At 56.1% G+C, this 24569-nt stretch overlaps 1 protein-coding gene across 2 annotated transcripts in view; it reads right to left on the reverse strand.

The window, feature by feature from the left end:
• The window catches only part of HPSE2 (heparanase 2 (inactive)), a 299278-nt gene that overhangs the window by 58345 nt on the left and 216364 nt on the right, over nt 1-24569 (reverse strand). For both annotated transcript variants that reach the window (XM_048857280.2, XM_048857279.2), the window contains exon 6: nt 23527-23574. In XM_048857280.2, the coding sequence (XP_048713237.1) occupies nt 23527-23574 (48 nt within the window). The remainder of the gene's footprint in view (nt 1-23526; nt 23575-24569) is intronic.

A 24569-nucleotide genomic window follows, 5' to 3' on the forward strand; every position in this document is an offset into this window, starting at 1 on the left:
CCTTCCTTTGGTCAGTTTGGGACTGCGGTGAGGTAATGCTCATCTGACTCTGAAGGGGAGGGGGCAAAGCCAAGGGGGAAGAAAGAACATTATAAAAGGGAGAGACGTTTGCCATGCTCTTCCTCTCTCTTCCATCTATATCTACAGACACCACCACCAAGTGACTGAAGCGCTGATCAAAGGGGAGAGCCTGGCTGAAGAGCAACCAGCCAGCCTGTGGTGAGAAGCATCTAAGTTTGTAAGGGCACTGAAAGTGTTAAGATCAGCTTAGAATGCGTTTTGCTTTTATTTCATTTGACCAAATCTGACTTGTTGTGCTTTGACTTATAATCACTTAAAATTTGTCTTTTGTAGTTAATACATTTGTTTGTTTATTCTACCTGAAGCAGTGCATTTGGTTTGAAGCGTGTCAGAGACTCCCCTTGGGATAACAAGCCTGGTACCTATAAATTTCTTTGTTAAATTGACAAACTCATATAAGCTTGCAGCGTCCAGCGGGCATAACTGGACGCTGCAAGATGGAGGTTCCTGGGGTTGTGTCTGGGACCGGAGGTATTGGCTAGTGTCATTCGCTTGCACAATCCAAGGAGCAGCTGACATGCCAGAGGCTGTGAGTGACCAGCCCAGGCGTGGGGGTTCTCACAGCAGAGCAGGGTCAGGCTGGCTCCCAGACTCAAGGACTGGAGTGACCCAGCAGATCACTGGTCCAGATAACACCAAGGGAACGTCACAGTAAGTAACTATCCAATAACTAAAACGTATGCTGTCTAAATCACCGTAACACTCTTTGAACAGTAGGACGATCTACCTTTGCAGGGTAGCTGCGGCTCCATCTCAGGCCAGGGACAGTTGAGAAGGAACCGCGGAGGTCGGGTCGCACACGCACTAGACAAGGCGCCAATGGCACCGCGACTGGCATGGGGCCTGCGGCTGGAGCTCTCCGAGTGAAGGTGCAGGGATGCACCAGCTCCTCAAGGGGAGCATCCACAGGGACATCACTAGAAGAACAAGCCTGGGATACTTCCTACTCTCCTCTCATGATGTACATGGATCTCAGCATCATCCTCCGTTTCCCCAGGGTACACCGCCAGCAGCAGTCCCATAGCTCCTTGGTGTCCTGGTCAGCTGGCAAGTCTGGCAGGTCTGCTGAGTCCTCAGTGCTGCAAAAGTCCACTTTGGGCTCCTGCTCCAGCAGCAGGTGGGAAGTGTCTGGCTCCTCCGGTGGCTCCATCCCAACTGAGCTGCAAGGCCAACCTTCTGTACTTCCTGTCCCACCCCTCAGCTTCCAGCGGAGCGGACGCCGGTGTCCTGGCTTCACCCACCAAGGGGCGGGTGCAGGTCCCTCCCTGTCAGTCTTGGAGGGAGGCCATGCCCCCTCGCTACAAGCCTTTAGTTTTACGACCATACTAGTGGAGAGAGATCACTTAGGACCCTGATTTCTTTTGAAAGACATAGGGCTGGAGTGGTTAAGCTGCCACACCATGGCGTAGCATTCTCTTTCTATGACAGAATAATTCTGTTCCGGGGGGTCACTTCCTGGCTTCAGAAAGCTATGGGGGGTTTCTTGCTACTCTCGCCAGTGCCATCAGTGCAGCACCTAGGCCAACGTCTACAGTGTCTGCGCAGCTCCAACGTTCTGTCAAAATCTGGACTGGCCAGAACAGGTTTTCCCACAAGTTTTTCTTAGCCTCACCAAACCCTCTTGACATGCCTTTGACCATATGGCTTTGGCTTGGTCTTTTTACATACGTTGATGTTTTGCAACGTCACTGACCCCCCAAACGAACTGTCGGTAATGGCTTACCAGACCTATGAAAGACTGGAACTGCTTCTTGGTGTGGGGCACAGATCATTTAGCAATAACTTCAACCTTTAAGGGATCAGGTGAGATTTGATCACCTACCCAACGTCCCAAATAAGGCATGTGGCTGCTCCAAGTTTATATTTAGACTTTTATAGTCAGAGCAGCCTCTGAGCTTTGACAACACAATTCCCACGTGTTTCTTGTGCTCAGGCCCAGAGTGCCAAACCCCGCTCTATAGCTGACGCAGGCCCTTGTGAAGTCCTGTCGTCCGTTTAACACGGGGGTCACCAGCCTCTGAAAAGTGGCTCCTGCAATAATTAACCCTAACAGTCACACTCTGAATTCACACAGTGCCAGAGCAGTAATAAACGCCGATCTTTTCCGTGACTTGGGTTGCAAAGGAATTTGCCAGTATCCTTTCACAGGGTCACACGTGGTAAGATGCCTAGCTTTGCTCACAGTATCTAACGCATCAATTCCAGGTGTAGGCTAAGCATCGGAGACAGTGACGCCCAGGGCTGGCTGGTCCTGGACAGGTGCTAGCAACATCCCCCAGGGGGAATTCAGAACTCGACAGATAATGGTGCTACGCACCTTTCACCAGGATGCGACTAACCAGCGAGTTTCAGCGTTCACATGACACCTCACGAGGCAGGCTTTGTACAAAGCTCATTACACTGGTGCATAGGGTGTGACCCCAGGGTGCTCAGGGTCACAGCCCCATTTCACAGATGGGGAACCGCAGCACAGAGAAGGGGGATGAGTTACCCAAGGCCACCCAGCAAAGTCTAGGGCACAGCTGAGAACAGACCACAGGTTGCCCGCCTCCCAACCCTGTTCCTCATCCACTAGACCCATGGTCCAACTCTGCAGCTAACTCCCCCACTGTCCCACCCTGTCAATGGCTGCAGGTTTCCCCACAAGGGAGGGTCAGGGGGTTTTCTTTGCCCTTAATACAGGTTAGTCCCAACGCGGGCTGGTTCGTACACCACCCTCACACGTGTCGGAGCTGAAAGGCTGGAGCAGACAAGGCAGCACAGACGCTAACATGGGCTCAGCTGGCTGGCAAAGCCTGGCAGAGCTAGGGACCCCTCCGCCTTACCCAGAGCCACGTGGCCTGTTCAAAGTGTGCACGGCCTGGTCCCACGAGGCAGCGGGCCAACATGCCTCCAACGCCTGCTCTAGACAAGCCTGAGAGGGCAAAGCGGGAGGCACCAAGCGCAAACTTCTCCTGAGCCTGGCACGGCTGGAGCCTGGCTCCTGCAGTGACACCAGTCTGCAGGGACTCCCCACATGCTGAGCCCCCAGGAGCAGGGTCTATCACCCCAACCCTGAGCCCCTGGGGGAGCAGTGCCCCCGGGAGCAGGGCCTACCCCCCAACCCCGAGCCCCTGGGTCAGCACACCCCTGCCAGCACTGCCCCAACCCCAAGCCCCTGGGGGGAGCACACTCTCACCAGCAGTGCCCCAACCCTGAACCCCTGGGGGGAGCACACCCCTGCCAGCAGCACCCCCTCCGCACACAACACTGAGTAGCACTCCGCCATAACCCCAAGCCCCTTGCGGGAGGAGCAGCATGCATGTTCCCCCCCAGCACAACCCCGAACCCCTCAGGGGAAGCAGTGCCCCTTCCCTGCCACAACCCTGAGTGCCCCAACCCCAATTCCCTGGGAGGAGCAGCACATGCCCCCCCCGCCACGACCCCAAGCACCTGGGGGTGGGGGGAAGCAGCGTGTCTCCCTCTGCCATGACCCTGAGTGCCCGGGAGGAGCGACACCGCCCACCTGCCACAACCCCGTGCCATCCTCCCTGGCACAACCCTGAGCTCTCGGGGTTTCGGCACAGGGGGGAAGCAGCATCTCATCGCCACAACATAGGTAAGTCACAGCTCGCTGTTCTGAAATTCTTTTTTTTCCCACCCACAGAAATTTTTGCCAAAAATGTAGAAATGTTTGTTTTCAAATAACTTTTCACGTGGATACTTTTGAGTTTTTGGCCAAATTATTTTGACAAAAAAACACCCCCAAAACAATGACAGCCGAGATTCTCACGTAATCACATGACTCCAGCAGCTGGAGCCATATCATGGAGCATATCACATAAATACACTGAGACTCGTGACACAGGGCCGGGTTGGGGACACTGGAACAGGACAGGTTATGGAAGGGAACCAGTAATAACAATAACTACCTAGTGTGTTTCATGCCTAGCGCTCAGAGCTTTACAAAGGAGATCAGTATCATTAGCCCTACTTTACAGGTGGGGAAACTGAGGCACAGAAGGGGACGTGACTTGCCCAAGGTCACCCGGCTGGTCAGAATAGAACCCAGGGTTGCCTGTGTGCAGGGCTCTGCCTCACCGTTTAGCACCACTAATGCACTGCACAGGACTGGGGCAGTGTGTCAGACGCAGTCACCCCACCATACCCCATGAAGGCAAAGCCGGGCACCAGGGTTCCCTGGCTACTCCTGGGGCCTGGCTGCATCTCTGCCGCCCCCTCCATCTCTGGGTTTCCCGCTGCCTTCAGAATCCTTCCCCAAAAGGGTCACAGTTAGCTGCCTGGCCCATTAGCCTCTTACCCTGTTTAATGAAGAGAGCCCCCAGCCCCCGAGCAGCTGGTTTTGTTTACTCTCCCCTTATTTTAAAGAGGGACCTTTGCCCCTATTATCTGACCCCTTCTTTTATTTCAGTTAATTAAATTAAAGCCAACTTCCCAGAGCTCAGGAATTTCCGGATCTAGTGCGTTGCCTGCCGCTACAGGGAGAGTCTGCTTAGAATTATACCGCCCGTGTGCCCGGGGGCTGAGCGCACGGTCCCTGGTGGCCAGCCGGGAGGGGCAGCGGGCGGCGAGTGTGCGGGGAGAGCTGCTACCGCGGACCTGACACCTCTGCGCATGGCCAAAGAGCTTTGTCCCAGAGAGATGGGGGGCAGCCCCAGGCCTGCCGGGCACACAGAGGGGGCAGCCCCAGGCCCGCCGGGCACACAGAGGGGGCAGGGCAGAGACACAGACACAATTATTTTGTGTTTTCAACCCGCTTTTTCCCATTTCTCTTACCAGCCCCAGCCCCTGGCCTGAGCCGGCAGCTCCTTCTGTGCTCACTGTGACCCCTTCTCCTCCAAGCTCACAGGTCCACACGCCGCGCACACACGTCCCGCAGGCCCCACGTGCACACCCCCAAACATACAGGCCCTACCCGTGTGCCTGCCTGGTACAAACCAACCTCCGCTTCCTCCCTCCCCCACACAACAAGCCACACAACCAATACATCTCCACTCAGCCTTAATGCACCCGAGGCCGTCTCAACCGCCCCTGCCCACACCCCGCCAAACCCTCTCAAACCAACCGCACCAACACCCCCCACCCAAACCAAACCCCGCCCGACACACGCCCGACTCAAACCGAACCCTGCCCCCAACATGCCCCCCACCCAAATCGAACCCTGCCCCCCCACATGCCCCCCACCCAAACCGAACCCTGCCCCCCCACATGCCCCCCACCCAAACCGAACCCCGCCCGACACACGCCCGACCCAAACCGAACCCTGCCCCCAACATGCCCCCCACCCAAACCGAACCCTGCCCCCCCACATGCCCCCCACCCAAACCAAACCCCGCCCGACACACGCCCGACCCAAACCGAACCCTGCCCCCAACATGCCCCCCACCCAAATCGAACCCTGCCCCCCCACATGCCCCCCACCCAAACCGAACCCTGCCCCCCCACATGCCCCCCACCCAAACCAAACCCCGCCCGACACACGCCCGACTCAAACCGAACCCTGCCCCCAACATGCCCCCCACCCAAACCGAACCCTGCCCCCCCACATGCCCCCCACCCAAACCGAACACTGCCCCCAACATGCCCCCCACCCAAATCGAACCCTGCCCCCCCACATGCCCCCCACCCAAATCGAACCCTGCCCCCCCACATGCCCCCCACCCAAACCGAACCCTGCCCCCCCACATGCCCCCCACCCAAACCGAACCCCGCCCGACACACGCCCGACCCAAACCGAACCCTGCCCCCGACATGCCCCCCACCCAAATCGAACCCTGCCCCCCCACATGCCCCCCACCCAAATCGAACCCTGCCCCCCCACACATGCCCCCCACCCAAACCGAACCCTGCCCCCGACATGCCCCCCACCCAAACCGAACCCCGCCCGACACACGCCCGACCCAAACCGAACCCTGCCCCCGACATGCCCCCCACCCAAATCGAACCCTGCCCCCCCACATGCCCCCCACCCAAACCGAACCCTGCCCCCCCACATGCCCCCCACCCAAACCGAACCCTGCCCCCGACATGCCTCCCCACGCAAACCAAACCCCGCCCGACACACGCCCGACTCAAACCGAACCCTGCCCCCAACATGCCCCCCACCCAAATCGAACCCTGCCCCCGACATGCCCCCCACCCAAACCGAACCCTGCCCCCGACATGCCCCCCACCCAAACCGAACCCTGCCCCCGACATGCCCCCCACCCAAACCAAACCCCGCCCGACACACGCCCGACCCAAACCGAACCCTGCCCCCCACATGCCCCCCACCCAAATCGAACCCTGCCCCCCCACATGCCCCCCACCCAAATCGAACCCTGCCCCCGACATGCCCCCCACCCAAACCGAACCCTGCCCGACACACGCCCGACCCAAACCGAACCCTGCCCCCACACATGCCCCCCACCCAAATCGAACCCTGCCCCCCCACATGCCCCCCACCCAAACCGAACCCTGCCCCCGACATGCCCCCCACCCAAACCGAACCCTGCCCCCCACACATGCCCCCCACCCAAACTGAACCCTGCCCCCGACATGCCCCCCACCCAAATCGAACCCTGCCCCCCCAAACATGCCCCCCACCCAAACCGAACCCTGCCCCCAACATGCCCCCCACCCAAATCGAACCCTGCCCCCCCCAAACATGCCCCCCACCCAAATCGAACCCTGCCCCCCCACATGCCCCCCACCCAAACCGAACCCTGCCCCCAACATGCCCCCCACCCAAACCGAACCCTGCCCCCAACATGCCTCCCACCCAAATCGAACCCTGCCCCCGACATGCCCCCCACCCAAACCGAACCCTGCCCCCCACATACCCCCCACCCAAATCGAACCCTGCCCCCCACACATGCCCCCCACCCAAATCGAACCCTGCCCCCGACATGCCCCCCACCCAAACCAAACCCCGCCCGACACACGCCCGACCCAAACCGAACCCTGCCCCCAACATGCCCCCCACCCAAACCAAACCCCGCCCGACACACGCCCAACCCAAACCGAACCCTGCCCCCAACATGCCCCCCACCCAAATCGAACCCTGCCCCCCCACATGCCCCCCACCCAAATCGAACCCTGCCCCCCCACATGCCCCCCACCCAAACCGAACCCTGCCCCCGACATGCCTCCCCACGCAAACCAAACCCCGCCCGACACACGCCCGACTCAAACCGAACCCTGCCCCCGACATGCCCCCGACCCAAACCGAACCCTGCCCCCGACATACCCCCCACCCAAATCGAACCCTGCCCCCCACACATGCCCCCCACCCAAACCGAACCCTGCCCCCGACATGCCTCCCCACCCAAACCAAACCCCGCCCGACACACGCCCGACCCAAACCGAACCCTGCCCCCAACATGCCCCCCACCCAAACCAAACCCCGCCCGACACACGCCCAACCCAAACCGAACCCTGCCCCCAACATGCCCCCCACCCAAATCGAACCCTGCCCCCCCAAACATGCCCCCCACCCAAATCGAACCCTGCCCCCGACATGCCTCCCCACCCAAACCAAACCCCGCCCGACACACGCCCGACCCAAACCGAACCCTGCCCCCAACATGCCCCCCACCCAAATCGAACCCTGCCCCCAACATGCCCCCCACCCAAACCGAACCCTGCCCCCCCACATACCCCCCACCCAAACCAAACCCTGCCCGACACACGCCCGACCCAAACCGAACCCTGCCCCCAACATGCCCCCCACCCAAACCAAACCCCGCCCGACACACGCCCGACCCAAACCGAACCCTGCCCCCGACATGCCCCCGACCCAAACCGAACCCTGCCCCCAACATGCCCCCCACCCAAATCGAACCCTGCCCCCGACATGCCTCCCCACCCAAATCGAACCGTGCCCCCAACATGCCCCCCACCCAAACCAAACCCCGCCCGACACACGCCCAACCCAAACCGAACCCTGCCCCCAACATGCCCCCCACCCAAATCGAACCCTGCCCCCCCACATGCCCCCCACCCAAACCGAACCCTGCCCCCGACATGCCTCCCCACGCAAACCAAACCCCGCCCGACACACGCCCAACCCAAACCGAACCCTGCCCCCGACATGCCCCCCACCCAAACCGAACCCTGCCCCCCACATACCCCCCACCCAAATCGAACCCTGCCCCCCACACATGCCCCCCACCCAAATCGAACCCTGCCCCCGACATGCCCCCCACCCAAACCAAACCCCGCCCGACACACGCCCGACCCAAACCGAACCCTGCCCCCAACATGCCCCCCACCCAAACCAAACCCCGCCCGACACACGCCCAACCCAAACCGAACCCTGCCCCCAACATGCCCCCCACCCAAATCGAACCCTGCCCCCCCAAACATGCCCCCCACCCAAATCGAACCCTGCCCCCGACATGCCTCCCCACCCAAAACAAACCCCGCCCGACACACGCCCGACCCAAACCGAACCCTGCCCCCAACATGCCCCCCACCCAAATCGAACCCTGCCCCCAACATGCCCCCCACCCAAACCGAACCCTGCCCCCCCACATACCCCCCACCCAAACCAAACCCTGCCCGACACACGCCCGACCCAAACCGAACCCTGCCCCCAACATGCCCCCCACCCAAACCAAACCCCGCCCGACACACGCCCGACCCAAACCGAACCCTGCCCCCGACATGCCCCCGACCCAAACCGAACCCTGCCCCCAACATGCCCCCCACCCAAATCGAACCCTGCCCCCGACATGCCTCCCCACCCAAACCAAACCCCGCCCGACACACGCCCGACCCAAACCGAACCCTGCCCCCGACATGCCCCCGACCCAAACCGAACCCTGCCCCCAACATGCCCCCCACCCAAATCGAACCCTGCCCCCCCACACATGCCCCCCACCCAAATTGAACCCTGCCCCCGACATGCCTCCCCACCCAAACCAAACCCCGCCCGACACACGCCCGACCCAAACCGAACCCTGCCCCCAACATGCCCCCCACCCAAACCAAACCCCGCCCGACACACGCCCGACCCAAACCGAACCCTGCCCCCAACATGCCCCCCACCCAAACCGAACCCTGCCCCCCACATGCCCCCCACCCAAATCGAACCCTGCCCCCGACATGCCTCCCCACCCAAATCGAACCCTGCCCCCGACATGCCTCCCCACGCAAACCAAACCCCGCCCGACACACGCCCGACCCAAACCGAACCCTGCCCCCGACATGCCCCCCACCCAAATCGAACCCTGCCCCCGACATGCCTCCCCACCCAATCCAAACCCCGCCCGACACACCCCCGACTCAAACCGAACCCTGCCCCCCCACATGCCCCCCACCCAAACCGAACCCTGCCCCCCCCCACATGCCCCCCACCCAAATCGAACCCTGCCCCCCCACGTGCCCCCCACCCAAACCAAACCCCGCCCGACACACGCCCGACTCAAACCGAACCCTGCCCCCGACATGCCCCCCACCCAAATCGAACCCTGCCCCCCCACATGCTCCCCACCCAAATCGAACCCAGCCCCCGACATGCCTCCCCACGCAAACCAAACCCCGCCCGACACACCCCCGACCCAAACCGAACCCTGCCCCCGACATGCCCCCCACCCAAATCGAACCCTGCCCCCAACATGCCCCCGACCCAAACCGAACCCTGCCCCCCACACATGCCCCCCACCCAAATCGAACCCTGCCCCCAACATGCCCCCCACCCAAACCGAACCCTGCCCCCCACACATGCCCCCCACCCAAATCGAACCCTGCCCCCACACATGCCCCCCACCCAAATCGAACCCTGCCCCCAACATGCCCCCCACCCAAACCAAGCCCCGCCCGACACACGCCCGACTCAAACCGAACCCTGCCCCCGACATGCCCCCCACCCAAACCGAACCCTGCCCCCCACACATGCCCCCCACCCAAATCGAACCCTGCCCCCGACATGCCTCCCCACGCAAACCAAACCCCGCCCGAGACACGCCCGACTCAAACCGAACCCTGCCCCCGACATGCCTCCCACCCAAACCGAACCCCGCCCGACACACGCCCGACCCAAACCGAACCCTGCCCCCAACATGCCCCCCACCCAAATCGAACCCTGCCCCCGACATGCCTCCCCACCCAAACCAAACCCCGCCCGACACACGCCCAACCCAAACCGAACCCTGCCCCCAACATGCCCCCCACCCAAATCGAACCCTGCCCCCGACATGCCTCCCCACCCAAACCAAACCCCGCCCGACACACGCCCGACCCAAAACGAACCCTGCCCCCAACATGCCCCCCACCCAAATCGAACCCTGCCCCTGACATGCCTCCCCACCCAAACCAAACCCCGCCCGACACACGCCCGACCCAAACCGAACCCTGCCCCCAACATGCCCCCCACCCAAATCGAACCCTGCCCCCCACACATGCCCCCCCACTCAAATCGAACCCTGCCCCCGACATGCCTCCCCACGCAAACCAAACCCCGCCCGACACACCCCCGACCCAAACCGAACCCTGCCCCCCCACATGCCCCCCACCCAAATCGAACCCTGCCCCCGACATGCCTCCCCACGCAAACCAAACCCCGCCCGACACACGCCCGACTCAAACCGAACCCTGCCCCCAACATGCCCCCCACCCAAATCGAACCCTGCCCCCGACATGCCCCCCACCCAAACCAAACCCCGCCCGACACACGCCCGACCCAAACCGAACCCTGCCCCCAACATGCCCCCCACCCAAATCGAACCCTGCCCCCGACATGCCTCCCCACGCAAACCAAACCCCGCCCGACACACGCCCCCCACACATGCCCCCCCACCCAAATCGAACCCTGCCCCCGACATGCCTCCCCACCCAAACCAAACCCCGCCCGACACACGCCCGACCCAAACCGAACCCTGCCCCCACACATGCCCCCCACCCAAATCGAACCCTGCCCCCGACATGCCTCCCCACGCAAACCAAACCCCGCCCGACACATGCCCGACCCAAACCGAACCCTGCCCCCACACATGCCCCCCCACCCAAATCGAACCCTGCCCCCGACATGCCTCCCCACGCAAACCAAACCCCGCCCGACACACGCCCGACCCAAACCGAACCCTGCCCCCACACATGCCCCCCCACCCAAACCGAACCCCGCCCGACACACCCCCGACCCAAACCGAACCCTGCCCCCACACATACCCCCCCACCCAAACCGAACCCTGCCCCCCACACATGCCCCCCCACCCAAATCGAACCCTGCCCCCAACATGCCTCCCCACGCAAACCAAACCCCGCCCGACACATGCCCGACCCAAACCGAACCCTGCCCCCCACACATGCCCCCCCACCCAAATCGAACCCTGCCCCCGACATGCCTCCCCACGCAAACCAAACCCCGCCTGACACACCCCTGACCCAAACCGAACCCTGCCCCCACACATACCCCCCCACCCAAACCGAACCCTGCCCCCGACATGCCCCCCACCAAACCCCACCAACACACGCCCCCACTCAAACTGAAGCCTGCCCCCGACATGCCCCCCCACCCAAACCCCACCAACACACACCCCCACCCAAATCGAACCCTGCCCCCGACATGCCCCCCACCAAACCCCACCAACACACGCCCCCACTCAAACTGCACCCTGCCCCGACATGACCCCCCACCCAAACCAAACCCCGCCCGACACACGCCCCCACCCAAACCAAACCCCGCACTGACACCCCCCACCCAAACCAAACCCTGCCCCCGACACATGCCCCCCCACCCAAACTGAACCCTGCCCCCGATATACCCCCAACCAAATCAAACCCTGCCCCCGACATGCCCCCCCAACCAAACCCCACCAACACACGCCCCCCCCACCCAAACCAAACCCCGCCTGACACACCCCTGACACAAACCGAACCCTGCCCCCAACACATGCCCCCCTCACCCAAACCGAACCCCGCCTCCGACATGCCCCCCAAACCGACCCCTACCAACACGCCCCCCCCACCCAAACCAACCCCTGCCCCTAACACACATGCCCGCCCAAATGAACCCTGCCCTGACACATGCCCCCACCCCAACTGAACCCCCCTAACAAAGGCCCCCACCCTGACACACGCCCCGGCTCAAACCAGCCCCCTGACAGGCCCTCTACCCAAAGTCCCCCCAACATACCCATGGCACCTGCCCTGACACCCCCCCCCATCTGAACCTGCCCTCGCCCACGCTCTGAAGCCAGCAGCATTCCCTCTGTGTGCCAATGCCAGCGACTCCTTTGTTTTACGGGAACGTTTTCACAAGTGGCCCACGCCCCATAAGCAGCTGCACACACCGCGAGGCACCATGCGCACAGCTGAGCCCTGCGGCCGCAACGCCAGCTGTGCAGACCAACAGGGCTCACGGGTTAGTGGGCAAGAACAGGGCCTGCCCCTTTCCTTACTCAGGCAATCCGTTTTCAGCCTGGGCAAGGACACCAAGCGGGCATCGAAGTCCGGAGGAGGGGCCTGAATGACTGGAAAGACCTTCTCGACTCCTCTGCTCTGCAGGTGCAATCCTTGAGGGGTCTAGCTGATGACAAACTGACTCGTAACCAAGCACAATGAACAAAATTATATATCAAAAGGAAAACGAGCAAGCCCCCGGTGCATTGTCAGTCCTACCCGCCAGACCCAGCTATAAGAGACCCTCTGCATGCACGTCTGAGCCACTAACACACTGAGTCAATAATACTTCGTCCTGGAAGCAGGAGAGAGGGACACAGTGAATTATGTCAGTCAGCTCAAGAATATCTGGAACGTCTGGCAAATCTGCTTATAGAAACCCAAACAAGGTCATATTTTCATCCGAGAGATCTGAAGAGCGAGGGGAAAGCGGAGTTTACACCCAGCCAATCTGCCAGGCAGGGTTTGTTTCGGAGCTCCCTGGGTGGAGCAAGCGTAGCCTTTCAAAGGGATAACAGCTTTGACAAATTATACCCAATGTCCCCTGAGAATCGTCAGGATTTGGGAAAGCAATGTTCATATTTTAAGCTAGACACCAATTTGGTTTCATCAGCATTAAAATAAACTGTCACCTGCTAATAATTTTCTCGTTGGTTACAAAGGGCTTGTTTGGTGCGTGTGTGTTTGTTGGAACAAAGAGGGAAGAGACGCCATTCTGATCATTATCCACAGACACAATCCACTGCCAGCCCCCACAACTGGTTACGGATGCCACGCTGCAGACTTGGAATTCAAAGCCAGGACGAGGCCCCACAGACCAGAGGCGGCTCCATAGAAGTGTGGCCCTTACCTTACACACCTGGAAACAATCCAACAAGCCCTCCTGTTTCCCTTGGGGTGCTGCACGCGGCACCTCCCCAGCACGCAGCCAGGCAGCACCAGAGCAGCAGAAAGCGGTCCACGGTCCCTGCCCCCAAAGTCCCCAGGAACTGGGAGAGGGAGCCCTGCCCTACTGAGCGAAGATGAATTTGCATTTATTTAGCCTGGGAGTTTGTTTCCGCTAACAGGCCCTGATCCAGGCAGCTTTCCACTGATTAGGACCTAGTAGAGGAAGCAAACTCCCAGCCTGAATAAATGCAATCTGCCCACAGTGTAATCCTGGGAAACAGACCCCCCAGCTGAATGCAGGTCACCCCTGCTCAATCTGAGCTTGGAAATAATAAATAATGCAACCCATGCTTCCAGAGGAGAGGGCTGTACAGCCGGCCTCCGAGCCCTCCTCCCCAACACCGCTGGCCAGGCAGCAAACCCCAGGAGCCGTACGCTCCAGCTAAGCCAACACCATTGCAATACTTGGGAACCCAGTGAGTCACACTCCCAGAAAGTCATGACTTGTAAAACCCCAGCAGTGCGCTTGGTGCTGTGCGCAGCTCAAGGATAAAGACAATTGGCTGCTGCCCCGAGGGGCACCCAGGCTGAGACACCAGAACGGAGAACGCAGGCGCAGTGAGGGGAGAGAATGTGCAATCTGAAATCCACTGGTAGGGCCCTGGGCTGGGGCTTGGTGGATTCAGGTGGGCCCGGGCCCCCCTACCCGGGCCGCCACCCTCCCTGGTGGCAGCCCCTTGGGTATTGGCCACTAGGCCATACTGCCCTGTATCTCAGGGATGCTATTTTGATTCTGTCCGCTAGGCCACGGTGCGCTGAAGGCAGAGGCCGCTAGTCTGTGCTGCCCTGGACTCAAGGGCCACTGCTTTCACTCTGACCCTTGGACTTCAGTGTGGTGAGGTCCAAGACAGTCAGGCAGACAGTAACCACGGTGTCCACACACCCACTATCCACCTCGACTGGGGACGGGGTATGCATACACCACCACACTCTCTTTCTGCAGTTAATAAATCTGTTTCATACTTTACCTAAAAAGGTGTGTTTAGTTGAAGTGCTTAGGAAATCTCAGCTCAGATTACAAAGGCTGGTGCATTGTCCTCTCCACATCGAGGGAGGGGCAGACTGGGTAATAAACTGACACTGGTCAGGCTTCTGACCAGGCAGGATGGTACAGCTCTGGAGTGTAAGGCTGGGGAGCTGAGAGGAATTGGCTGGTACCTTTCTCTGTGTGATTCATGAGAGACTTTGGGAGCCTTCATGCAATCTAGCTGGGTGAGGGGCTCCACATGCTGTTGTACTGAGTGATAACAGCACCTGGAGGGGTTTGCTTCTTGTGACCAGCAAAGCACTGAGAGAGACACCCAGGCTGGAGACTTAAGGGGGCTCAGTGGTGCCCCAGTTCCAGGATGCACCCCAGGGATCCCACCACAGTCACATCCTTAATGATATTCTTACGATCTGATGGATGCTTTGCCAATTGGTTATCAGCAGAGGGATAGTTCCTGCCAGAGTTTTCCTGTAAAGAACTTGTTTTACCCCGCCGGGGCACCCTCTTTCATAATGTGATTCAGACCCTGCACATGTGTGTGAAAGCATTGTCCTCTTTTTCCTTATTTGTATTGTGTCCCCCAAGAATATTGGGGTTCCCCATTTTTCATTGGTTGTTTGTAGTTCTTTTTATTCTCATTAGCATTTACACACACAGTGCACCCTGCGATTAGGGCATGTGTTCGAAAAGTGTGACTACCTGGGTGTCGTGTAGTCAAGATTACTCTTACTGTTCATTTTTTTGCAGTACCGCCCCTGGGTGCATCTTTTCCCATAATCTTGTGGCCTAGGGCCATTCTCTGGTCACTTACTTATGTCAAGCATTTCTTAAGCCTATGGCCTAGTCAGGCTAAGCTGACATCTGACAGGCCACAGCCTGCAGGCCTTGCATTTCAGCCATACTTACTTAGATACCGAATGCTACTTATCAGTCTTATCCTTCTATAACCCTACAACTTCACCCTATTTAGCAAACAATGATTATATGTGACATAGCAGATGAGTTAATTATAACATCACACAACACACAATAAATTAATGATAAAATGAACTAATTGGCTACATTATGCAGAAGTCCCAGAGGTGAATTGCTTCCTGGTACAGTTGGGTGGCTTGTGCTCCACGCTGGCTGTTTATGTAAAACATGGCCACCCAATTATCGGTTAGAATTAACACATTTTCCCCTACTATGTGGGGGAGGAAGGCTGGGCCGGGTCGACGCACCACTCTTAACTCCGTGACATTTATATGAGTCTTTAGATCTTGAGACTAGAGGGACCCCATGTGAGCGTCCCAAGCCAGGGAGGATGTGTCTATGACTAGAGTGAGGGTTGACGGTAGGAGGACACAGAGGTCCCCCATGCAAACTTTCAGAAGGTCCATTCACCAATCCAGAGATAACAAAACTAAGATTCGCAAAAAGAAAAGGAGTACTTGTGGCACCTTAGAGACTAAAGATTGAAAACTAAGATTGGCACTTGAAGCACTTTGTCCAGCTGATGATGATTCAGGGCATACATTAGCCCTCCCTACAGCTTTCTGAGATGCAGCCTGGTGTGCTGAACTACCTAGGCACCTGCTGCCAGGAGACCCAAGTGACTAAGGCAGTTGCATGCTGTGGGGAGAGAACATGCTCTCAGCCACACCACTAGGTCCCATAACATTTCGAACCTGGATTGTGGTAGAAAGGCCTTGGCCTTTGTGGAGTCTAAGACTGCCCCATGAACTCTATTCTCTGCACTATTTACTAGGAGTCCTAGCATGTCAAGATGGACAGGACTGTGGATGCTCTGGATAACACTTGAGCCTCAGACTGACCTCTGATCAGCCAGTTGTCCAGGTGCAGGAACATATGGACTCCGCATTTTCATAGATGCGCTGCCATCATGGTCATGTACTTCGTGAATATCCGAGCAGCAGATGACAGATTGAATGGAAGCACCGGGAACTGATAACGGTTCCCACCCATCCACCACAAATCTGAGGGGTTGTGGTGTATTGCCACATGGAAGTAAGCGTCCTTTAAGTCGAGAACAGCACACCAGTTCCCCTGTTCCAGGGAGGGGATAACTGAAGTTAGCATAACCAGGTGGAATTTTATTTTCTTTGGGAATTTGTTCAACTCTTAGATCTAAAATAGGTCTGAGGTCCCTGTGACGCATGGCCAGAAAGGGTTAAGCATCCTGCAGGATAAATGACCCAAATTCAACCTTTAGAGACATGTTAGAAAAGTATGTAAATGGTAATTAGGGCCATTCCATGCAAGATAGGCTAGAACTTTGAAATGCAAACCTGTATGGTTAGAGAATTAGAGGTGATACTAATTTTATGTGTTTACTTATATCCTGTTAGATGTTACCCATGTAAACAGACAGTTCCTGTCTGTTACTATAGCTATTGATTCAGAGATCAAAAGGAAATATTAACATTTAGAGGAATCTTGGGTGAAATTGTGTCATTGACTATATGTCTCTTTAAAGCTGTACATGAGCTACTTAATGGATAAATTACCTTATGTTAATCCATGTGGTTGATTACCAGTGATGTTTGGGAAACAGAAGGTTACATCACCCAGGACTGTATGGTCAAGGGGCTGCTAGAAAACTGTAAAAAAAGATCAGGTCCCAAGAGTCTTTTAATCTCAGATCTGCTTGATGCTTCATGCAGGGGAAGCTTAAGTCAATAAAACTGAGATCTCCACTCCTAATCTGGATCACCCTAAATATGAACATTGGACTGTAACCTATGGACTAATTCGGAAAGAACTCTTTGCAACTACAAAGCTCACCATCTCCACTACGAATCTGATCTCAGAACTGTACTCATGTCTGTATAGATACTGATCTTTTAACCAATACTCCCTCTTTTCTTTTTTAATAAATTTTAGTTTAGTTAATAAGGATTGGCTGTAAGTATATATTTGGGTAAGATCTGAAATATTCATTAACCAGGGAGGTAATGTGTCCAATCCTTTGGGATTGGTAGAACTTTCTTCTATGATGAATAAGATTTTCAGAAATCCTCATCACATTTGACTTGGGTGTCTGGGTGGAGGCCTGAGGCTGGGTTGCTTTAAGGGATCTGTGTTGCTGGCTTCTGGAGAACCAGGGAGGTGCTATAGAAGCTGCTTTGTGCTGGTTTGGTAAATCTAAGTATTGGAATATTCACCAGCTTTGGGAATTGTCTGCCCCGTTCTTTGCAGTTTACCCTAATTGAGTAACTTCAGTGTGACTCCCCGGGACCGCAGTCACAGCCCCCTTTTGCCTTGGGAATGAAGAAGTTATGGGAATAGCCTTTCCCCTTGAGGTACAACAGGACTTCCTCTACGGTCCCTCTCTAAAGAAGAGACTACACCTCGTGTTGAAGGACAATCTCTTGAGAGTGGTTCCTGTAGAGGGAAGGGGTGGGGGGAAAATGTACTGGAGAGCATATTCCAGTTCCACCGTGCTTAAGATCCAAGCACTTAGGAAGTGGGATAAGGAATTGGTAAATGAAAGGTGGGGAACCAATAGAACTATATCATAGGACACTTCCTATGACCCCGGCCCTTTCTCTTTGGCAGATCTTGGAATCGGGGAGCAAAAATTTTGTGCCTGTACAGCTGCTGTAGATGAAATTGTTTCCCTTTCATTGCTGGACTACAGATTTCAAGAGATTTTAGTGTTGCCCTGGAATCTTTTAGCCGATGGAGTCTATCATCCATTTTTTTCTGAAAACAACGAGGGATCTTTGAAAGGGAGGTCCTGGATGGTCTGCTGGCCTTCTGGCGGTAGCCCGGATGACTGCAACCACGAACACCTTCTCATAGTAGTAGCTGACGCCATGGTTCGAGCAGCCAAGTCTGCACTACCTAAACTGTCCTGGACAGCAGTCCTGGCGACCAGTTTACCTTCTTCTATCATTCCTGTAAACTCCTGTCTACAGTCCTCTGGTAACTTCTCTTTACATTTTGTTTTCCCCATGACTCAGAGTGACTCTTGGTTTGCAATCCTGAGTTGCAGACTTCCTGCCGAATAAAGCTTGTGATCAAACAGATCCAGCCTCTTCAAATCTTTGTCTTTTGGCATCGATGCTTGTTGTCCCCGTCTCTCACGCTCATTGGCAGCTGCCATTAAGGGAACCTGAGGAGGGAGGAGAGCAGAAATGGTCATGCCCCTTTAAGGGGATGTAGCACCTCCTCTCAGCTTGCTTTGCCGTGGGAGGCCAGAAGGAAGGCGTCTGCCAAAACACCTAAGCTGGCTCCATGAGGACGTCGTTGGCTGGCAGAGCTACCCTGGCAGGGACTGTCGATACCAGAACGTCCACCAGCTTGTGGGAACATCCACGCCCCTCCTCTGCCTGGATGTCAAGCACAGAGGCCATACTTCTCAGTAGATCTGGATGAGCCCCTGTCGTCCTCTGGCAGCAGGGAATCTGGTGATGAGACGACACAGGTGCTGGAACTAGAGGTCCGGGCGGGTGGGAGGGGACAGGCTGCCGCACCCCCTGGCTTAAAATGGTTTCCATTACAGTATATCCAGGGTTTACAGTTTGGTTCAATAGCTCTCAGCAGCCGCACTATAAACATTGTTCCAGCGCCCCGTGAGACGAGAATGCCACAGACTTCTGAGGTGGTGGCTGACCTATGTCTTGTGGTGAAGAAGCTGCCTGAGAGACTTCTGGCTGGTTGGTACAGATCTTGGGGCAGAACCCGCTGAGACTGGAGGGGTGACAGTACAGGCTTGCCCCTTGACTGCTCCAGCTTTTGTGGAAGCTTGTGACGTTGCACTCTATATGTTTATGAAAATATGCTTATGAGTGTGAATATAATGTAACTGGAATATGCTTTATGCAAAAGGTCTCTTGTAAGGTGTCATTACAAAGCTTATAATCTACTGAGTGTGGTCATCCTATTTGTATGAACGTACCGTTCTTGTATCTGAAACTAGGAGTATGAAATATAACTCTGAGATTCTATTGTAATTATGCAAAGTGTGGGCCATTAATGGTGGTTTGGAATCTTGATGGCTCCCATTAACCAGGACAACTGGTTGTAAATGGCTCTGTTTACTTGTAAGATTTCCTGTATACGTGTGTGCCAGTGAGTGGGTAATGAAGTCTCACAGGACATGTGATCATGTCACCTGAACTGGAATCCATCTTTAACCTTGTGCTTTTCCATTTAGAAGGAGGGGTGGGAACCCAGAGAGAGAGAGACAAAGGATTCCCACCTTGTGCCAAAGCTATTAAAGGGGGTGGAACAGAACAATTGGGGCTGCAGTCATGAGAAATCCCCTAGTTACCACCTGAGCTGGAATTAACAAGGACTGTACCAGGGGAAAGGATTGGACCCAGACTAGGAAGGAGTCTAGTCTATGAAAGAAGCTTATTGGAACATCTCTGAGGGTAAAATTTATCTGTAATCAGTTTCTTAACGTATTAGGCTTAGACTTGCATGTTTTTGCTTTATTTTACTTGGTGACTTACTTTGTTCTGTCTGTTATTATTTGAAACCACTTGAATCCTACTTTTTATACTTAATAAAATCACTTTTGTTTATTAATTAACGCAGAGTAAGTGACTAATACCTGGGGGAGCAACAGCTGTGCACATCTCTCTATCAGTGTTATAGAGGGTGGACAATTTATGAGTTTACCCTACATAAGCTTTATACACAGTAAGTAAAGTGGCACTGCAGAGATCTCTCAGGGGATCGCCTCGACAGACCTGGCACAGGTTCCAGAGGCAGCAATCTCCTCTCCCTAGGCGAGGAGTGCTCCAGGGGCAGCTTCTCCCCTGCATGTTTCACAGAGTCTCTGCCTCTACTTGGCCCTGGTACCGAACCTGAGGAAGGCCTGAGCCTTTTCTTCAGTACCGGCAAAGAGAGAGAGAGAGGAGAGGAGAGGACATCTCCAGTGGGGCACTCCACTCTGAAACTGACTTACGGGGGGCGCTTTCCCCAGTGATGACTCTGATGGAGGGCAAAGTGCTGTCTCCCTAAGTAAGCACATTAGCCGCTATGTTGTTCTTTCTTTGAGCGGGGCTTGGTCCCTTCACAAAAGGGACATTTGTCACTAATGTGGGATTTTCCCAAATGTTGTAAGCAGGCCAGGTGTGGGTCGCCGACAGGCACAGGCTTAGCACAAGTCCAGCAGGACGTAACCCTGGAGAGCCGGGCATCGTTCTGGTACCGATCCTGGTACCGAAAGATAAAAAGTGGTCAAAAAAGGCCTAAAATGCAAACCTAGCACTGAGAACTGGCTAATTTCTAACAGCAACAGGCTATATACACACAGGAGTGAGGGACGCATTTGTTGCACGCAGCCTGGCTTTGCTCTGACAGCCATCGGTGGCAGTAAGAAGGAGCTGAGAGGGCACAGGGTGGCTCTGCCCTCTCAAACCAGGGTGGCGACAGAGGGCTCTTGGAGCACCCCGCTGGGTCCCGCAGAGGGTAACATTCTCCACTCACTGTGCACAAGGTGCGCACCTACAGTGGAACGTGCCCGTGCAAACACTCCAAGACGAACCGGGAAAGCGGATGCTCATGGGGAAGGGGAGAGGACATGGAATAATTTACACCAAAAAAAGCCAACACCCTATGGTGGCCAGTGCCGCTAGTCAGGGTTTGGTTTTTAACATACCCCTCATTGTCAGGGGAGTCGCTGGGGCTCAGCACGCTCCCTGAATCATAGGAAGTGGTTCCTGACTCTCTAGCAGGATTAGGGTCATGGGCAGCACATCCCATAGGCTGGGGAAGGCTGTGCCTACCCAAACAGCCCCACGCGGCCCCACCCATGCTCCTCCCCGAAGCTCTGCTTAGTGCTTGCCCTTCCCCCTTGACCCCAGCCCCGGCATGGTGCTCCTCTCTAGGGAAGCAGCTTGCTGGGGCTAGGGCGGCCGGGACTTGGAGTGGCTGGGGCCGCCCAGCGCTGGGGAGAGGTGGGTGAGGCTGGAGGCATTGAGGCTGCCTGCCCTGTGCTTGGGTGGGCCGGGGTGGGGCCACGCCGCCTGCCCTTTGCTCGGGGGCTGTGCTTGGGGGCCAGGGGAGGGGGCCTCGTGCCTCCCGGGTCCTCGTGTTGTGGGGTGGGACTGGCTGGGAGCTAGCCTCCTGCAGCTGGTGGTTCACGCACCGCCCATGATTAGGGTACACAGGACAGCTCAGGCTGTCTGGCATGAGGCATTCCCACTATTTGCCCAAGACTAAGGCTACGATTTTTTCACGGAAGTCACGGAATCCGTGAATTCAGCCCTGTCAGCTGGAAGCTTCAGGGGTCCCCCACTGCTCCCTGGGGCCGCGGGTGCCAGGGCCCCCCCAGAGTTCCCAGCCATCACAGGCAGCAGCTCCTGGCCGCAGTGGGCGGTGGGGTAGCCCTGCAGCTCCCCGTGGCTATGGGTGCCAGGACCCCGGTGTATTTCCCAGCCAACACAGGTAGCGGGGCCCCAGCGGAGGTGGGCAGCGGGGGTCCCCTGGGGCTCCGAGCTGCTGCAGGCAGCACCCCAGCCCTGCGGCCCCTGGCCAACACAGCCAGTGGGGTCCGCCTGAGCTCCCTGCCACCATGGGTGGTGGGACCACAGCTCCTGACCGCAGCGGGGCCCCCGCAGCTCCCAGCCAACACAGGGGGTGGCCCCTGAGCTCTGAGCTGCCGTGGGTGGCGGGGCCCCAGAGTTCTGAGCTGCTGGGGTCACTGGGGATCCTTCAAAGCTCCTGGCCCCCACAGGGAGGGGGGACCCCCAGAGCTCAGAGCCTGGGAACCCTGGAGCTCCAAGCCCCCACAGGCAGGGGGGACCCCCAGAGCTCAGAGCGGTCCCCACAGCTTTCCAACCTCTGGAGGCAGCTGGCCTCCCCATTTGGTCAGGGATATTTTCAGTAAAAGTCAGGGACAGGCCACGGGCTTCCAGGAATTTTTCTTTATTGGCTGTGACCTGTCCCTGACCATTACTAAAAATATCCCTGACAACATCTTCACCTTACCCATGACATACGAACATGCTCCAAGCCTCTCTACCAATGGCACTATTAACACTCATTTTGTAATTTGGGGAGTCAGGTGAGAAATCAAGCGTTAACCTCTGGCTGACAATCCCATCCTGGACTGGAATCTGGGAGTTTACATAAAAGATTTCCATGGAATCTATTCTCCAGCCCTGTATCCTAGTTACAGTGCTGTGTAGTGGTTTAAAGGTTATTCCTATAGGTGGATTCCCCCTGGACACCCAGTCTCTGTTTCCCATATAGGGATGGCAGAGAACCCAGCTCTACATTACTCCTGGGGCAGTAATGTATTTTCCATTGGACTGAGTTTTCTCTCTCTAGCTCTGGTGGGTTTAGATCCAGGCCACCAGCATGTGAGAGGCCACAGCCAGAGGTGCAAAGAGAAGCAGGATACACAGAAGGACTTTCAAATTGTCCAGTGACGCACCGCATGCAGCTTTCTGCTCCCCTGTCCAGTGCAGCCTGGCCTAGCCCTGAAGCTGTCTGCCTACCTTACGAGGTATCAGGTACCCAGGCAACAAATGAAGCTTGGGGAAGAGCTTTTTCCACTTCCTGCAATTTGGTAGAACAATCTGGTAGCTGGGAGGGGTGACTGATTATTCCGAGATTCCAAGACCCAAAGAGTCACTGTGATCACCTAGTCTGACCTCCTGTATAGCACAGGCCAGAGAACGGCCCCAACATAACTCCTAGTGCAGATCCTTTAGGAAGGCAGTGTCAGTGCTGGAGATCCATCCCAGCCCTTGCTAGGTTGTCCCAATGGATAATTACATTCACTGTTAAAAATGTACACCATATTTCCAGCCTTAATTTATCCAGCTTCACCTTCCTGCCCCTGGCTCTTTGTAGACCTGTCTCTGCTAGACTGGAGAACCCATTATTAAATATTTGTTCCCCAGGTAGATACTTACACACCCAGCCCAGGGCAACAGCAAAGGCTAATGTGTCCCTGCCATGGCGTGTTTCCGAGTGAGCTGCCAGGGGATGGCCTTTCTCTCCACTTAAGCACAGTACAGTGGCTGAAGAGGTGGCTTCCAGGGGGTCTGTCCCTTTCACAGTGACCTTTTGAACCTAGACAAGATGTTAACTCTGCCCTAAACATCTCATTGCTGCACAGCTGCTAGTTTGGGAAAGTAAAAAGAATGGTGAATACCTACTGTTGCCAGGTAACAGCATCCACTGTGCGGCCAGCCACCTTCATGAACCTACAGGAAACAAATGAAGAAACCATGTAAGCCTGATATTGTGACAGTGGTTGATGAGCGCATGACAAATCCAAATGCAACAGACACTCCTCCCAACTCACATGCTGGCAGACACAGTCACTGCACCACTGCTGCTGAACTGGATTACTGTATCCTTCAATGGAAAGAACCAACCAACCAATTATTGTAAGTGTCTGTTGCATCGGAGGAGAAAGCTAACCCAAGATCAAGGCCTTGAGCATTCTTTCAGGACGTCAGATCTAGGAGGATTATGGAGGCACTTTAGGAGCTCCATAGTTAAGGTTCCAACAAGGTATGTGCATGAATTAGTCTCTTGATAGTTCATGACTCAGAAGTCTAAGCCCATGGAAGAGCTCATCCCCACACAACAGTCATGTTAAATTAGAGTTAAGGCTGTTCAAGTTTATTTCCTCACATGCCTAATGCCAAAAACAAGGAGGTTATAGATTATAGGTACCATTCACACCCAGTACACCACCAGCCTCCAAGCATTAGCTTACTGCCACCAGTACACTAATGGCATCTCTAGTCATCAATACCATCACCCTCAATGCACACATCAGAAACCATGCTCCCCAAAATCACACTGCAACGCACAGTCTGTGACTAGTTTGTTATAAAACACATTATAAATATACATACAAAAATATTGATTTGTACATTTTAATGACAGTTGTGTGCGTGTGTTCAGCAGTGCGCATTGTACTGTGATATTTTTGGGAAGTCACACTGTAACTATTGTGACATGCGTGAGTGTTCTCCAGACCAGTCTCATCACTTGCCCTGTAACCTGGGGGGCCCTGCAATGCCTTGCTGCTGTAGCTCCCAACCTGGCTTGCTCACAAACAGCCACCAGCATGCAGGTGCCCCTGCGTCTGTGTGTAACTGCAGCCTGCCAGCCATATTCTGGTTCTAACCAGTCTAGGTTACTACTGCAGGGTGACCACAACACATCCCCAGTCTCAGATTCCTCC

Source organism: Caretta caretta, chromosome 7 (genome assembly GCF_965140235.1).
Source record: "Caretta caretta isolate rCarCar2 chromosome 7, rCarCar1.hap1, whole genome shotgun sequence".
NCBI lineage: Eukaryota > Metazoa > Chordata > Testudines > Cheloniidae > Caretta > Caretta caretta.